Source organism: Oncorhynchus nerka, linkage group LG2, assembly GCF_034236695.1.
Source record: "Oncorhynchus nerka isolate Pitt River linkage group LG2, Oner_Uvic_2.0, whole genome shotgun sequence".
NCBI lineage: Eukaryota > Metazoa > Chordata > Actinopteri > Salmoniformes > Salmonidae > Oncorhynchus > Oncorhynchus nerka.
This window is the reverse complement of record NC_088397.1, coordinates 79,481,096-79,497,192: the sequence shown is the minus strand read 5'-3', so window position 1 is coordinate 79,497,192 and position 16,097 is coordinate 79,481,096. Positions and strand designations below refer to the sequence as shown.

The 16,097-nt window shown below is 48.5% G+C and overlaps 1 protein-coding gene across 1 annotated transcript in view; it reads right to left on the bottom strand.

Annotated features, from left to right (window-relative positions):
• Positions 1 to 16,097, bottom strand: part of LOC115143127 (helicase ARIP4-like) — a 34,993-nt gene that overhangs the window by 18,034 nt on the left and 862 nt on the right. Inside the window, exons 2-8 of the mRNA XM_029683239.2 lie at positions 9,921 to 10,087; positions 7,965 to 8,580; positions 6,053 to 6,186; positions 4,181 to 4,381; positions 3,460 to 3,695; positions 2,661 to 2,843; positions 2,368 to 2,501 (exon numbers count right to left, since the gene is read on the bottom strand). Of these exons, the coding sequence (XP_029539099.1) occupies positions 2,368 to 2,501; positions 2,661 to 2,843; positions 3,460 to 3,695; positions 4,181 to 4,381; positions 6,053 to 6,186; positions 7,965 to 8,580; positions 9,921 to 10,044 (1,628 nt within the window). The 5' untranslated portion in view covers positions 10,045 to 10,087. The remainder of the gene's footprint in view (positions 1 to 2,367; positions 2,502 to 2,660; positions 2,844 to 3,459; positions 3,696 to 4,180; positions 4,382 to 6,052; positions 6,187 to 7,964; positions 8,581 to 9,920; positions 10,088 to 16,097) is intronic.

The window sequence follows — 16,097 nt, the reverse complement described above, 5'->3', positions numbered from 1 at the left end:
TGGCTATACCGTACTGTCATTAAGTACCTCATGGCTATACCGTACATGGCTTAAGTACCTCATGGCTATACACATGTCAGGGCTGTCATTAAGTACCTCATGGCTATACCGTACACATGTCAGGGCTGTCATTAAGTACCTCATGGCTATACCGTACACATGTCAGGGCTGTCATTAAGTACCTCATGGCTATACCGTACACACGTCAGGGCTGTCATTAAGTACCTCATGGCTATACCGTACACACGTCAGGGCTGTCATTAAGTCCTCATGGCTATACCGTACACACGTCATTAAGTACCTCATGGCTATACCGTACACATGTCAGGGCTGTCATTAAGTACCTCATGGCTATACCGTACCGTCAGGGCTGTCATTAAGTACCTCATGGCTATACCGTACACACGTCAGGGCTGTCATTAAGTACCTCATGGCTATACCGTACACATGTCAGGGCTGTCATTAAGTACCTCATGGCTATACCGTACACATGTCAGGGCTGTCATTAAGTACCTCATGGCTATACCGTACGTCAGGGCTGTCATTAAGTACCTCATGGCTATACCGTACACACGTCAGGGCTGTCATTAAGTACCTCATGGCTATACCGTACACATGTCAGGGCTGTCATTAAGTACCTCATGGCTATACCGTAGGGCTGTCACACGGCTATACAGGGCTGTCATTAAGTACCTCATGGCTATACCGTACACACGTCAGGGCTGTCATTAAGTACCTCATGGCTATACCGTACACGTCAGGGCTGTCATTAAGTACCTCATGGTACCGGTCAGGGCTGTCATTAAGTACCTCATGGCTATACCGTACACACGTCAGGGCTGTCATTAAGGCTGTCATTAAGTACCTCATGGCTATACCGTACACACGTCAGGGCTGTCATTAAGTACCTCATGGCTACACGTAGGGCTGTCATTAAGTACCTCATGGCTATACCGTACACGTCAGGGCTGTCATTAAGTACCTCATGGCTATACCGTACACACGTCAGGGCTGTCATTAAGTACCTCATGGCTATACCGTACACACGTCAGGGCTGTCATTAAGTACCTCATGGCTATACCGTACACACGTCAGGGCTGTCATTAAGTACCTCATGGCTATACCGTACACATGTCAGGGCTGTCATTAAGTACCTCATGGCTATACCGTACACATGTCAGGGCTGTCATTAAGTACCTCATGGCTATACCGTACACATGTCAGGGCTGTCATTAAGTACCTCATGGCTATACCGTACACATGTCAGGGCTGTCATTAAGTACCTCATGGCTATACCGTACACATGTCAGGGCTGTCATTAAGTACCTCATGGCTATACCGTACATGTCAGGGCTGTCATTAAGTACCTCATGGCTATACCGTACACATGGGGCTGTCATTAAGTACCTCATGGCTATACCGTACACACGTCAGGGCTGTCATTAAGTACCTCATGGCTATACCGTACACACGTCAGGGCTGTCATTAAGTACCTCATGGCTATACCGTACACGTCAGGGCTGTCATTAAGTACCTCATGGCTATACCGTACACACGTCAGGGCTGTCATTAAGTACCTCATGGGCTATACCTCATGACTATACCGTACACATGTCAGGGCTGTCATTAAGTACCTCATGGCTATACCGTACACACGTCAGGGCTGTCATTAAGTACCTCATGGCTATACCGTACACATGTCAGGGCTGTCATTAAGTACCTCATGGCTATACCGTACACACGTCAGGGCTGTCATTAAGTACCTCATGGCTATACCGTACACACGTCAGGGCTGTCATTAAGTACCTCATGGCTATACCGTACACATGTCAGGGCTGTCATTAAGTACCTCATGGCTATACCGTACACATGTCAGGGCTGTCATTAAGTACCTCATGGTACAGTACACACGGCAGTACACAAACGGCGGGAGCACACACGGCAACACACACACGGTAGTACGCACGCGTACACACACACACACGCGGCAGACCCCACACACACATGGCAGAACACGAACACACGGCAGAACACGAACACACGGCAGAACACGAACACACACACGCGCGCGGGAGAACACACACACACTCACCCGGGAGAACACACACACACTCACCCGGCAGAACACACACATGCACCCGGCAGAACACACACATGCACCCGGCAGAACACACACACACACGCGGCAGAACACACACACACACACACATATATATATATATGGCAGAACACACGGCAGAACGTGCGCGCAGCAGAACACACACAGGTGGCAGAAAACGCACGCGCGGCAGAGCACGCACACACGGCAGTATACAATTGACACAGTGCAGTGTGTTAGTCAGCTTTACTATATAAAATGTCACATACTTGTGCTCGTCATTGAGGATGTGGACTCTGAAGGTGCGTCCTGTGACGATGGCAGGGTCACTATCAGGGGGAAGGGCCTCTTGGGTGGGAAGCCACAGGTTAAACTCCGCCAGCCAGTTCTGAAGGGTGTTCACCTGGGGAGAAAGAGAGAGATAAAGACACAGCTGTGCTCACAGACAGACACACACACAGAGACACACAGGGGAGATGAACAGAGAGCAATGGGAGAATAGAGACAGAAAGCAAGATAAGAGAGCGAGACACACTCATCATCTCCTTAACGGTCTACTCACAGGGACGATGGCCAGTACGGTGTGGGCCCCGGTGTGTCTGAGCAGGATGTCTATAAAGGAGATGACCTGCAGGGTCTTGCCCAGACCCATGCTGTGGGCCAGGATACAGCCAAACCCGCTGCTGCCCTTATAGCGCTCCAGAGACTCCACCAGGTTATCATAGAGGAACCGGATCCCACCAACCTGGGGAGGGAGGGAGAGAGGTAGGAAAGAAGGGGGAGGAAAGAGATGGAGCGAGAGAGGGGGGGGGAAGTGGAGGAAGGAGTGAGAAGGAGATGAGGGATGGAGGAAGAGAGAATGAACTCAATTAAATAACGCATGCAGTGTTAGTGAGTTAGTGTACCTGGTGAGGTTTGACGTCACGTGCCAGTTGTGGGGTGAGATACAAGTCTTTCTCCTCTGTGGGTTGCTGCAGTCTGTGTGTGGGTGCGCTTGTGTGTTTGTGTGTGTGCGTGAGCTAGTTAACGTAACTGGTGAGGTTTGATGGCCCGGGCCAGCTGTGGGACGAGGAACAGTTCTTCCTCCTCTGCAGTTTGTGTGTGTGTGTGTGTGCATTAGTTAAAGTAACTGGTGAAGTTTGACGGCCTGGGCCAGTTGTGGGGCGAGGAACAGGTCTTCTTCCTCTGCAGGGTGCTGCAGTGTGTGTGTGTGTATGCGTGTGCGCGCGTGCATTAGTTAACGTACCTGGTGAGGTTTGACGGCCTGGGCCAGCTGTGGGGCGAGGAACAGGTCTTCTTCCTCTGCAGGGTGCTGCAGTGTGTGTGTGTATGCGTGTGCACGCGTGCATTAGTTAACGTACCTGGTGAGGTTTGACGGCCCGGGCCAGTTGTGGGGCGAGGAACAGGTCTTCTTCCTCTGCGGGGTGGTTGATATTAACTAGGACCCTCCCCTGGGCATCTGGTTGGTTGAGCGAGTCGTTGATATGCGCGCCGCTGCTCTCCGCCGTGCCCCCCACACCTTCGTCCTCCTCCTCATTGGCCGACTCACTGCTGATCTGCAGGGCGTCGTCGTCCCCAGAGCTCAGCTCGATCACGTCTGGGAGGAATTTGATCGATTAGATGTATTTATTATTCGGGTAAACAACGACACAGTTAAAAACATCAAAATAACACACTTATTTCCACTGTGGTCCTGGAAGACAGCAGGCATCATTAGGTCCGAGCAGGAAAATTGATATTCATAGTTCATGCCATTAAGCATTCATAACCTGACAGCTAACCAATTACTGTGTATATATATTCCTGTTAGTCCAACCAAGGAACGTTATAACTTCAAGGTCCTATCTATAACATTCTTTGCCCTTCTAGAGATCTGAAAGGATTGGACAGGTCTAAGAAATATGTTAATAGCACCGCCTTACCTTCTGATAGATAGGCTATGGGGAAGTTACACCATATTATGTACACCAATCGAATAGTCTCAGATCTCCACAAGTGCATAGAGTCTCGGGGTTCAATTTGGGACACAGCCAGAGAGTTGTGGTTGTTCCCTTTATTTGAGCAGTCCTCCTACAGTCTTACCGTCTCTGATAGCAGGTCTGACAGCAGGTCTGATAGCCAGTCTGATAATGGGGATAGCTGGTGGCTTGACATCCTCCTGCTTCTCCTCCTCCTCACTACTGTCACTGCTGTCCAGGCAGATGACGTCCTGCCTGGCTAGGAAAGCAGCCTCTAACGACCCCTGACCTTGACACTCCTCCTCCCCAGGCCTCAACACCGATTCTATTGGAGGAGAGAGGGAAATGCACTGAGAACAATGAGAGAAAGAAAGAGAGAGAGACACAGACAGGCAGAGCAGGATACGGGTAACATGGAACCCAATCCTGCTGCGCGCGTGCGCCATCGTGCATACATTTATTTTGTCCCCCTACACCAAACGTGATCACGACACGCAGGTTAAAATATCAAAACAAACTTTGAACCAATGATATTAATTTGGGGACAGGTCGAAAAGCATTAAACATTTATGGCAATTTAGCTTGCACTTGCTAGCTAATTTGTCCTATTTAGCTAGCTTGCCATTTTTAGCTAATTTGTCCTGGGATATAAACATTAGGTTGTTATTTTACCTGAAATGCACAAGGTCCTCTACTCCAACAATTAATCCACACATAAAAAAAACGGTCAACCGAATCGTTTCAAGTCATCTCTCCTCCTTCCAGGCCTTTTCATCATTTAACTTATATGGTGACTGGCATCTAAACTTTCATAGTATTACCACAACAACCGGCAACAGTTCGTCTTTCAATCACCCATGCGAGCAGTGTGGGTGCAATAATTGAATAACATAGATTCCTACATTTATTTTGTGATGCGAGCAGTGTAGACAGGGTATAAGTGAAAGATCGAAAGAGAAGGGATGAGCACAGTACATCAGAAAGTATTACATTTTTTGCGGGGGCTTTGTCTAAAATGTACTAAAATTATCTATTGGACATAGGCGGGTTGGTTGTTTCGCAAGAAAACCAACATATGCACAAATATGGGGCAAAACAGACAGGGTTGGCTAAGATTGTTGACAATATACCAACTATATTTTGTCTCCAATGTTTACTGAAAACCCAAATACATTTGCACAATGAGCACTTGTTGTCTCAACTATATTGTTACAGTTGTTGGTTAGCTAGCTAGTGAATTTTTGCCGTATTAGCATAGACGTAACATGAGTCGCTCTGGATAAGAGCGTCTGCTAAATGACTTAAATGTAAATGAGTCAAAACATGGTATCTAGAACAAGATAAAACTAGCTGAAAAGTGCCACCTACAATTCCCCACATTGCAGCTTCTTGCTAGCTATCTAGACATTCAGAATCACAACCCCACACAGACCTCTGCCCCAACTAAATTTTAATAAAACAGTTTGACAGTGTTTATGAGTGCATCCCATAAAAAAGAGGCACTGGTAGAAGTGGCGCTACAGTCATTGGCTCCATGTGTAGCAAGTGAAGTGGGAGATTTCTAATCAATAGTAAATGTAATTTAAACAACCAAATTAAGTTGGCTAAATAAGAAGGCTTAGGCTACAATGATCAACCAACAAGTAGGCCGCTTCATATCAATAGAGTTGTTGTAGACAAGGACGCCTCAAAATGGCCTTAATTAGCCTTGCTACTTTAGCTAGCTAGTTGGCTACTGTAGCTAGCTAGATTCTTTACAACGATTTTATACAGCAAAGACAGGCCACAACAAATTTGTCTAAATTGCACGATTCGGTTTGGTTACTTTCTCCCTTAGTCCTACACACATTGACTGTCACATTCACTGGCCCCCACCCTTCCCCCACTCTTCTGCTGAAATAAGCAGAGCTCTCTCGCAAGAGCGTTTCCATTGAAGCCCCCCCCCCCCCAAATGTATTTTCTTTGTCCAGAGGGTGGTTTGGGGTAGAACTCTCACCTGGGGGAGGACAATCTGTGACAGGTGGTGCTGTATAGTCCTTCCTCTGCTGCTCCAGACGCCTCAGCCTCTCTAACTCCTCCTGCTGGGCTGCCTTGGTTACTGCTTCCATCTGGTGCTCCTTTAGCAGCTTCCTGTTCGGAGGAGAGGAGGACGGGTTAGAGGAGAGGAGGACTTGTTAGACGAGAGCACAGAAGACTGGTTAAAGTAGATGAGGACAGTGGACAGGTTAAAGGAGAGGAGGACAGGTTAGAGGAGAGGAGGACAGGTTAGAGGAGGAGGAGGACGGGTCAGAGGAGGAGGATGAGGACGGATCAGAAGGGAGGGGGACGGGTCAGAGGAGAGGGGGATGGGTCAGAGGAGAGGGGGACGGGTCAGAGGAGGAGGATGAGGACGGATCAGAAGGGAGGGGGGACGGGTCAGAGGAGAAGGGGACGGGTCAGAGGAGAAGGGGACGGCGGGTCAGAGGAGAAGGGGGAGGGTCAGAACAGAGGAGGACGGAGGGGGACGGGTCAGAGGAGAGGAGGACAGGTTAGAGGAGAGGAGGACAGGTTAGAGGAGGAGGAGGACGGGTCAGAGGAGGAGGATGAGGACGGATCAGAAGGGAGGGGGACGGGTCAGAAGGGAGGGGGACGGGTCAGAGGAGAAGGGGGAGGGTCAGAACAGAGGAGGACGGAGGGGGGCGGGTCAGAAGAGAGGAGGACGGAGGGGGCAAGTCAGAAGAGAGGAGGACGGAGGTGGGGGCAGGTCAGAAGAGAGGAGGACGGAGGGGGCGGGTCAGAAGAGAGGAGGACAGAGCGTCAGAAGAGAGGAGGGACGGAGGCGGGTCAGACGAGAGGAGGACGGAGGGGGCGGGTCAGAAGAGAGGAGGACGGAGGGGGCGGGTCAGAAGAGAGGAGGACGGGGGGGGGGCAAGTCAGAAGAGAGGAGGACGGAGGTGGGGGCAGGTCAGAAGAGAGGAGGACGGAGGGGGCGGGTCAGAAGAGAGGAGGACGGAGGGGGCGGGTCAGAAGAGGGGAGGACGGAGGGGCGGGGTCAGAAGAGAGGGGGGAGGGGCGGGTCAGAGGAGGACGGGGAGAGGGTCAGAAGAGAGGACGGAGGGGGCAGGTCAGAAGAGAGGAGGACGGAGGGGGCGGGTCAGAAGAGAGGAGGACGGAGGGGGCGGGTCAGAAGAGAGGAGGACGGAGGGGGTGGGTCAGAAGAGGACGGAGGGGGCGAGTCAGAGGAGGACGGGGAGGGGGTCAGAAAAGAGGAGGGGGGGGGGGCGGGTCAGAAGAGAGGAGGACGGAGGGGGGCGGGTCAGAAGAGAGGAGGACGGAGGGGGCGGGTCAGAAGAGAGGAGGACGGAGGGGGTGGGTCAGAGGAGGACGGGGAGCGGGTCAAAAGAGAGGACGGAGGGGGCGGGTCAGAGGAGGACGGGGCAGAGGGTCAGAAGAGAGGACAGAGGGGGGCGGGTCAGAGGAGGACGGCGGGTCAGAAGAGAGGAGGATGGAGGGGGTGGGTCAGAAGAGAGGAGGACGGAGGGGGCGGGTCAAAAGAGAGGAGGACGGAGGGGGGCGGGTCAGAAGAGAGGAGGACGGAGGGGGCGGGTCAGAAGAGCGGAGGACGGAGTGGGGCAGGTCAGAAGAGAGGAGGACGGAGGGAGGGTCAGAAGAGAGGAGGATGGGGGGTGCGGGTCAAAAGAGAGGAGGACGGAGAGGGGGCAGGTCAGAAGAGAGGAGGACGGGTCAGAAGAGAGAAGGACGGATCAGAGGAAAGGAGGACGGGTCAGAGGAAAGGAGGACGGGTCTGAGGAAAGGAGGATGGGTCAGAGGAAAGGAGGACGGGTCAGAGGAAAGGAGGACAGGTCAGATGAAAGGAGGATGGGTCAGAGGGTGCATTATACATTGGCACCGCCCTATCAAACAAATACCTGATGTTCTTCCTCATGTGTGCTGGTTTAGAGGTCTTAGCAGGCTTAGGGTCCTTAGACTTGGAGACCCTCGGTTTCTTCTTTTTGCCCGCAGAGGGCTTGTTCTGGCTGGGGCTCTCAGGACCAGACGAAGGGGCTTGGGACTTTGAAGCCTTGGAGGCCCTTGGTTTCTTCTTTTTGCCCACAGAGGTCTTGTCCTGGCTGGGGCTCTCAGGACCGGACGAAGGGGCCTGGGACTTTGAAGCCTTGGAGGCCCTTGGTTTCTTCTTTTTGCCCGCAGGGGGGATGTCCTGGCTGGGGCTCTCAGGACGGGACGGGGGCTGGGAGCGAGATGCAGGTCTCGAGTTTGGCTGAGAGGAAGGCCTGGAGGCTGGCTTTTTGTCCACAGGGGGGATGTCCTGACTGGGGCTCTCAGGACGGGATGGGGGCTGGGAGCCATCGCCAGACGGGGGCTTGGATCGAGACGCAGGTCTCGAGTTGGGCTGGGAGGAAGGTCTGGAGGAAGGCTGAGACGGGGGCCCAGAGGTAGGCTCTTCCGAGGGTGAGGTAGCTGAGGGGGAGTCCCTCCCTCCCTGGGTCTCCATCTCTGTACTGCCATGGCCACTCTCTGGCCGCTCTGTGGGACAGAGGAGCAGAGAATGACATCAATCAGTCAACTAATTATTAAATCAGTGTCTGGGAAACTGACCAATAGGGTTAGAGAAATAGACAAACCCTTTTGGGAAAGCATTGTTTGTTGGGAAGTTTCTCCAATCCCCCTTGGACACTATTGAATGGTGTTGAATGCATTCAGTTGTACAACTGACTAGATATCCCCCTTTCCCTTACAGAAGCATTGGTTGATCAGTTTCTGGGGTACTTTCAATGGAGAATCTCAATTGAACAACATTCTAAGTCCAGGATCAGGCTTAATGATGTGTCTTGGAAATCGTCCTTAAATCCTAACTCTTGTATTCTTTAATGAGCCAAATAATCATTTTCTCTATGGTTCATTCATTGCTATTACTGTATGACCCCAGTAAGACATGTTACATACAGTGTTTGCGTCCCAAATGGAACCCTATTTCCTTAATAGTGCACTACTTTTTACAAGAGCCCTTAGGGCCCTGGTCAAAGGTACAGCACTAGAAAGAGAATAGGGTGCCATTTGGGATGCATACAGTGTCTTCATTAGTCTCCCATCCTTCTCGGCAGCCAGGCTGTGAGAGTTAGTGGGGCCTTGCCTGGTGTTCCTTACCCCTGGAAGCCTCTCACATTCTTGGCATTGAACACATAGTTTGGAGGCGTTGCTCAGAGCAGATGCAGGCAGCTCCAGGATGGAAGTTTCATTCCAGCAGCATTCATCAGAACCTGCATTCTCCTGCCTGTGGTTCTGTCTGTTCTAACATGTTTCTGACACTAGTCCGTCTGTAACAATGTGGGACACGGTGGCTCCGAAGACTCTCTCCAAGTGCCTGGCTCACTACCTGACTGTGTGTGTCCCAAATGGCACTCTATTCCCTCTGTAGTGCACTACTTTTGACCAGGTACCATAAGCCTGGTCAAAAGTAGGGAATAGGGTGCCATTGGGGACACGTACTCTGATTGGTTGACTACATAAGTTCACATTTTAAATAAAGATGTTTTGCGTCAGACTGCTGTACAACCATTTTAAAACAGACTCCGCGATATGACATTGCCCTGAGCAGCAGGATGAACTGAGAATATTGAGCGCAATGCAAGACGATGCACTCGCACAGAGTATCTGCAAATGTGGATGGGTACGGTTCGCTCTGCTGCAACGTGGTAGCTGCAGCACAACAGTGGACAAGTGCTGTTTACTTTATGTATCACCTACTCTACCTTTAACAGATATAGTATTTAAAGTGAATTAGAATGACTTCTAGAATGTATTAATTGTGAGTAGTAAACTAGAGGCAAATCTACGGAGGTGACACCTTCCCCCCCGCCACTCACCGACTGCATCATCTTCATCATCCCCATCGTTGTCACCCTCATCAATCTCCTCCTCTTCCAGATCCTCCTCTTCACTGTTAACGCTGGGGTCCAGGTCACTTCCTGAGATCGATTCTTCAGACATGGCGTCCCACAGAGCATTACCTACACATCCTCACTTGGGGTACCTGCAATCAAATAGAGTACACACGCTTTAGCCAATTTGTCAAACAACAAAGCAGAGACCCCATTTAAAGGGGTAGGTGACCTAGGCCAATTCAGGGTATGAAAACAAATATGTAATTTTGGCGAACTCTCTTTAAGCTTGGCAAAATGTGCAGAGTTTATTGTTGTGAAGTGGGCTGTCTTGTTGGGGGTTGGAAAATAGAACGAAAATGTGGAAAAACAACAAAAGCATGATAACATAAATCACATCAGCGAGTAGATCGTTATCAATCACATGGTTTCATTTTCACTTTCGTCATCTAAGACAGAGAAGTGCTTGCAATAGAACAATACAGTGAATTATAAACTGTCATCACTTTACTCTGCCTCTTCTAAAGCTTGCATTCTCAAAGAGTCAGAGAGAAAAGAGGAAAAGGAGCTTGTGTGTGTGTGTATTTATGTGTGTGAGCGAGAGACAGAGAGAGCGTGAGCGAGCTGGCCAATTACATAAGACCTAAGTTACATAACTGGCCATTGCCACTCAGGCTGTGCCTTCCCTTGAACAGGCTAACCCAATAGACACACAGAGCATGGTCTCTCTGCCCCTTTCTTTCACCTCACTCACATACAAAATCCCTACATACAGTCTCAGGGCAGGTCCGAAACGGTTCCTTCAGGTGGTTATGAAACGACTGTGTCAGGTCCGAGTGTCACAGATCCCGCCCACACACGCAAGACAGACATTCTCTCACGCTTTAAGTCTTTAAGTCTACTTTAAGTTCTCCTATTAATGAAAGATGCAGAGTGTGCTGCAAAGCTAGAAATTAGATATTTTATGTCATGTCTCTTATAAATGTGTGGAGTAGGAAACTTGGCAAGGCTCATACTTGGTCATAAGAGTTGACGGGCAAACTACAGTGCCTTCAGAAAGAATTCACACCTCCTGAATTTTTCCACATTTTGTTATGTTATAACCTGAATTTAAAATGGATTACATTTAGATTTTGTGTCACTGACCTACACAAAATACCCCATAACGTGAAAGTGGAATTATGTTTTTCAATATTTTTACAAATTAATTCAAAAGGAAAAGCTGAAATGTTGAGTCAATAAGTTAGTGTTTCCAAACTCAGTCCCCGGGAACACAAAGGGTGCACGTTTTGGTTTTCCCCCCAGTACTACACAGCTGATTCAAATAATCAACTAATCTTTAAGCTTTGATTATTTTAATTGTCTGTGTAGTGCTCGGGCAAAAAACAAAACGTGCACCTCATGGAGTCCCGTGAACAGATTTTGGGAAACACTGCAATAAGTATTCAAACCCAGCGTCATGATAAGCCTAAATAAGTTCAGGAGTAAAAAGGTGATTAACAAGTCACATAAGTTGCATGGACTCACTCTGTGTGCCATAATAGTATTTAACATGATTTTTGAACAGGGCTCCGGGCAGCCGAGCGGAAATGGAGGAAAACTCGCCTCCCTGCGGACCTGGCATCCTTTCACTCCCTCCTCTCTACATTTTCCTCTTCTGTCTCTGCTGCTAAAGCCACTTTCTACCACTCTAAATTCCAAGCATCTGCCTCTAACCCTAGGAAGCTCTTTGCCACCTTCTCCTCCCTCCTGAATCCCCCCCCCTCCTCCCTCTCTGCAGATGACTTCGTCAACCATTTTGAAAAGAAGGTCGACGACATCCGATCCTCGTTTGCTAAGTCAAACGACACCGCTGGTTCTGCTCACACTGCCCTACCCTGTGCTCTGACCTCTTTCTCCCCTCTCTCTCCAGATGAAATCTCGCGTCTTGTGACGGCCGGCCGCCCAACAACCTGCCCGCTTGACCCTATCCCCTCCTCTCCAGACCATTTCCGGAGACCTTCTCCCTTACCTCACCTCGCTCATCCCTGACCGCTGGCTACGTCCCTTCCGTCTTCAAGAGAGCGAGAGTTGCACCCCTTCTGAAAAAACCTACACTCGATCCCTCCGATGTCAACAACTACAGACCAGTATCCCTTCTTTCTTTTCTCTCCAAAACTCTTGAACGTGCCGTCCTTGGCCAGCTCTCCCCGCTATCTCTCTCAGAATGACCTTCTTGATCCAAATCAGTCAGGTTTCAAGACTAGTCATTCAACTGAGACTGCTCTTCTCTGTATCACGGAGGCGCTCCACACTGCTAAAGCTAACTCTCTCTCCTCTGCTCTCATCCTTCTAGACCTATCGGCTGCCTTCGATACTGTGAACCATCAGATCCTCCTCTCCACCCTCTCCGAGTTGGGCATCTCCGGCGCGGCCCACGCTTGGATTGCGTCCTACCTGACAGGTCGCTCCTACCAGGTGGCGTGGCGAGAATCTGTCTCCTCACCACGTGCTCTCACCACTGGTGTCCCCCAGGGCTCTGTTCTAGGCCCTCTCCTATTCTCGCTATACACCAAGTCACTTGGCTCTGTCATAACCTCACATGGTCTCTCCTATCATTGCTATGCAGACGACACACAATTAATCTTCTCCTTTCCCCCTTCTGATGACCAGGTGGCGAATCGCATCTCTGCATGTCTGGCAGACATATCAGTGTGGATGACGGATCACCACCTCAAGCTGAACCTCGGCAAGACGGAGCTGCTCTTCCTCCCGGGGAAGGACTGCCCGTTCCATGATCTCGCCATCACGGTTGACAACTCCATTGTGTCCTCCTCCCAGAGCGCTAAGAACCTTGGCGTGATCCTGGACAACACCCTGTCGTTCTCAAATAACATCAAGGCGGTGGCCCGTTCCTGTAGGTTCATGCTCTACAATATCCGCAGAGTACGACCCTGCCTCACACAGGAAGCGGCGCAGGTCCTAATCCAGGCACTTGTCATCTCCCGTCTGGATTACTGCAACTCGCTGTTGGCTGGGCTCCCTGCCTGTGCCATTAAACCCTACAACTCATCCAGAACGCTGCAGCCCGTCTGGTGTTCAACCTTCCCAAGTTCTCTCACGTCACCCCGCTCCTCCGCTCTCTCCACTGGCTTCCAGTTGAAGCTCGCATCCGCTACAAGACCATGGTGCTTGCCTACGGAGCTGTGAGGGGAACGGCACCTCAGTACCTCCAGGCTCTGATCAGGCCCTACACCCAAACAAGGGCACTGCGTTCATCCACCTCTGGCCTGCTCGCCTCCCTACCACTGAGGAAGTACAGTTCCCGCTCAGCCCAGTCAAAACTGTTCGCTGCTCTGGCCCCCCAATGGTGGAACAAACTCCCTCACGACGCCAGGACAGCGGAGTCAATCACCACCTTCCGGAGACACCTGAAACCCCACCTCTTTAAGGAATACCTAGGATAGGATAAAGTAATCCTTCTCACCCCCTTAAAAGATTTAGATGCACTATTGTAAAGTGGCTGTTCCACTGGATGTCATAAGGTGAATGCACCAATTTGTAAGTCGCTCTGGATAAGAGCGTCTGCTAAATGATTTAAATGTAAATGTAATGACTACCTGATCTCTGTACCCCACACATACAAATAATTGTAAGGTCCCTCAGTAAAGCAGTACATTTCTAACACAGGTTCAACCAAAAAAACAGGGAGGTTTTCCAATGCCTCGCAAAGAAGGGCACCTATTGGTAGATGGGTAAAAATAAAATAAAAAGCAGACAATGAATATCCCTTTGAGCATGGTGAGGTCAATTAATTACACTTTGGATAGTGTAGCAATACACCCAGTCAGTACAAAGATACAGGCGTCCTTCCTAACTCACTAAAGACCCTGGAAACCGCTCTTCGATTTCAGTGAGGCCAATGGTGACTTTATTAAAACAGTTAGAGTTTAATGGCTGTGATAGGAGAAAACGGAGGATTGATCAACAACATTGTAGTTACTCAACAATACTAACCTAAATGACAGAGTGAAAAGAAAGCTTGTATGGAATAAAAAAAATATTTCAAAACATGCATCCTGTTTGCAATAAATTAAAAAAACAGCAAAGAATGTGGCATAGAAATTAACTTTATGTCCTGAATACAAAGCATTATGTTTGGGAGGCAAATCCAACACATCAAGGAGTAACCACTCCACATATTTTCAAGTCTGGTGGTGGCTGCATCATGTTATGGGTATGCTTGTCATCAGCAAGGACAAGGGAGTTTAAAAAAAAATTAAAATAAATGGAATAGAGCTAAGCACAGGCAACATCCTTGAGGAAAACCTTGATCAGTCTGCTTTCCAACAGACAAATGTACTTTTCAGCAGGGCAATAACCTAAAACACAAGGCTAAATATACACTGGAGTTGCTTACCAAGACGACACCGAATGTTCCTGAGTGGCCTAGTTACAGTTTACTTAAATCTTCTTGAAAATTAATGTCAAGACTTGAAAATGGCTGTCTAGAAATGAGCAACAACCAGATTTAAGAATTTAAAAAAGAGCAATGTGTAAATGTTGTACAATCCAGGTGTGCAAAGTTGTAATCGCTGCCAAAGGTGATTCTAACATGTATTGACTCAAGGGTGTGAATAGTCATATAAACAGAGATATTTCTGCATTTCATTTTCAATACATTTGCAAACGTTTCTAGAAACCATAAAAGGAGGCTTGTATAATGCAGAGATGTATTTTATTTAAGATATTAGAAACACATTGTTGAAGTAAAGGGGATAAATTATTTGCCTTCAGTTAGTTGGGGATAAATGATTTGCCTTCAGTAAGTTTAAGAAACATTGCTTTGTGCCTTGTAATTCTGTTACCAAAAACCCATGTCTCAGAAATGTTCTAATTTCTCTCCCTCGTGGAGGATAATGAAAGTTCACAGAAGTAACAGAAGTTAGTTCTAGTGTTTTACAGATTTTTTATTTATTAATTCAACTAGGCAAGTCAGTTAAAAACAAATTCTAATTTTACAATGATGGCCTACCCCAGCCAAACCCTCCCCTAATCCGGACGACGCTGGGCCAACTGTGCGCCGCCCTATGGGACTCCCGATCACGGCCGGTTGTGATACAGCTCGGGATCGAACCAGGGTCTGTAGTGACGCCTCTAGCACTGAGATGCAGTGCCTTAGACCGCTGCGCCACTCAGGGGACCTGACATCAAGTTTGTTTAGGAATTATTAAGTGATTAAAACTCTAATTTCCCCCCCAAAATCAGTAACAGAATTTCGGCATTGAATTAGCTACAATGGGAAATCATAGTCGTCACAAACCAGTTTGCCACTGTCCTCCCACTGACATACTGTTATGTTCAGCTCATAAGTTTTTTTCTTCTTCTATTTCTGTCATCTGGCGCTCAAAGCAAGACTGTGAAAACAGTCTGGACAACCCTCCCTCCCTCCCTCTCACTCACTCACTCACCAGTTAATGTCACCTACCCTCATTTCATTTACTGTAACAAGCATCCTGAAAAGTAGTTGAAATCTGGTGTCAGCCCTGACCAGACCGAATCTGAACCAATCATAGATGTCTATGTTTCACAAGTTTGGACAACACAGTAGAGAAGTTGTATGATTTGTTAAAATTTAAAAGCAATGGCTTTTGTTTGGCATGCATTTTAAAGTGACAAATTAGTCAAATCATAATTATGTTACCGTGGAATTGCCTATATATATCTCACTAGCTGTGTTATTCAGGTTTTCTATGTAGGCTAACAGGGACTGTATTTAGGAGTGCTGATCTAGGATCAGGTTCCCACTGTTCATAAATTATTATATAAAAGGCTAAACTGTTCATAGACCAGCTTTGTGGATAGGGGCCCAGAGCTGATTGAGAGAACACTAGAGGTGAAAACCTTGTGTAAAAAAAACAAAATATAGTGTCAAATCTGACAGAGGAAGAAAGCTGCAGCACAGTCAGTCAGAATCACAGATCGCAGATCTCAAACTCAAGAATCTCAACATTCAGTTTCTTTGTGATCGGTATCCATGGTGAACCCAGATAGAGTCAGCCGATACATTATAAGGTTTTCAATAATACATGCATGTCCAGCATAAAATATTTATACATTCCTGCACAGCTGCTTACAAAATATCAACTGTATGGCCACTACACTGAGCAGCATGTAATAATA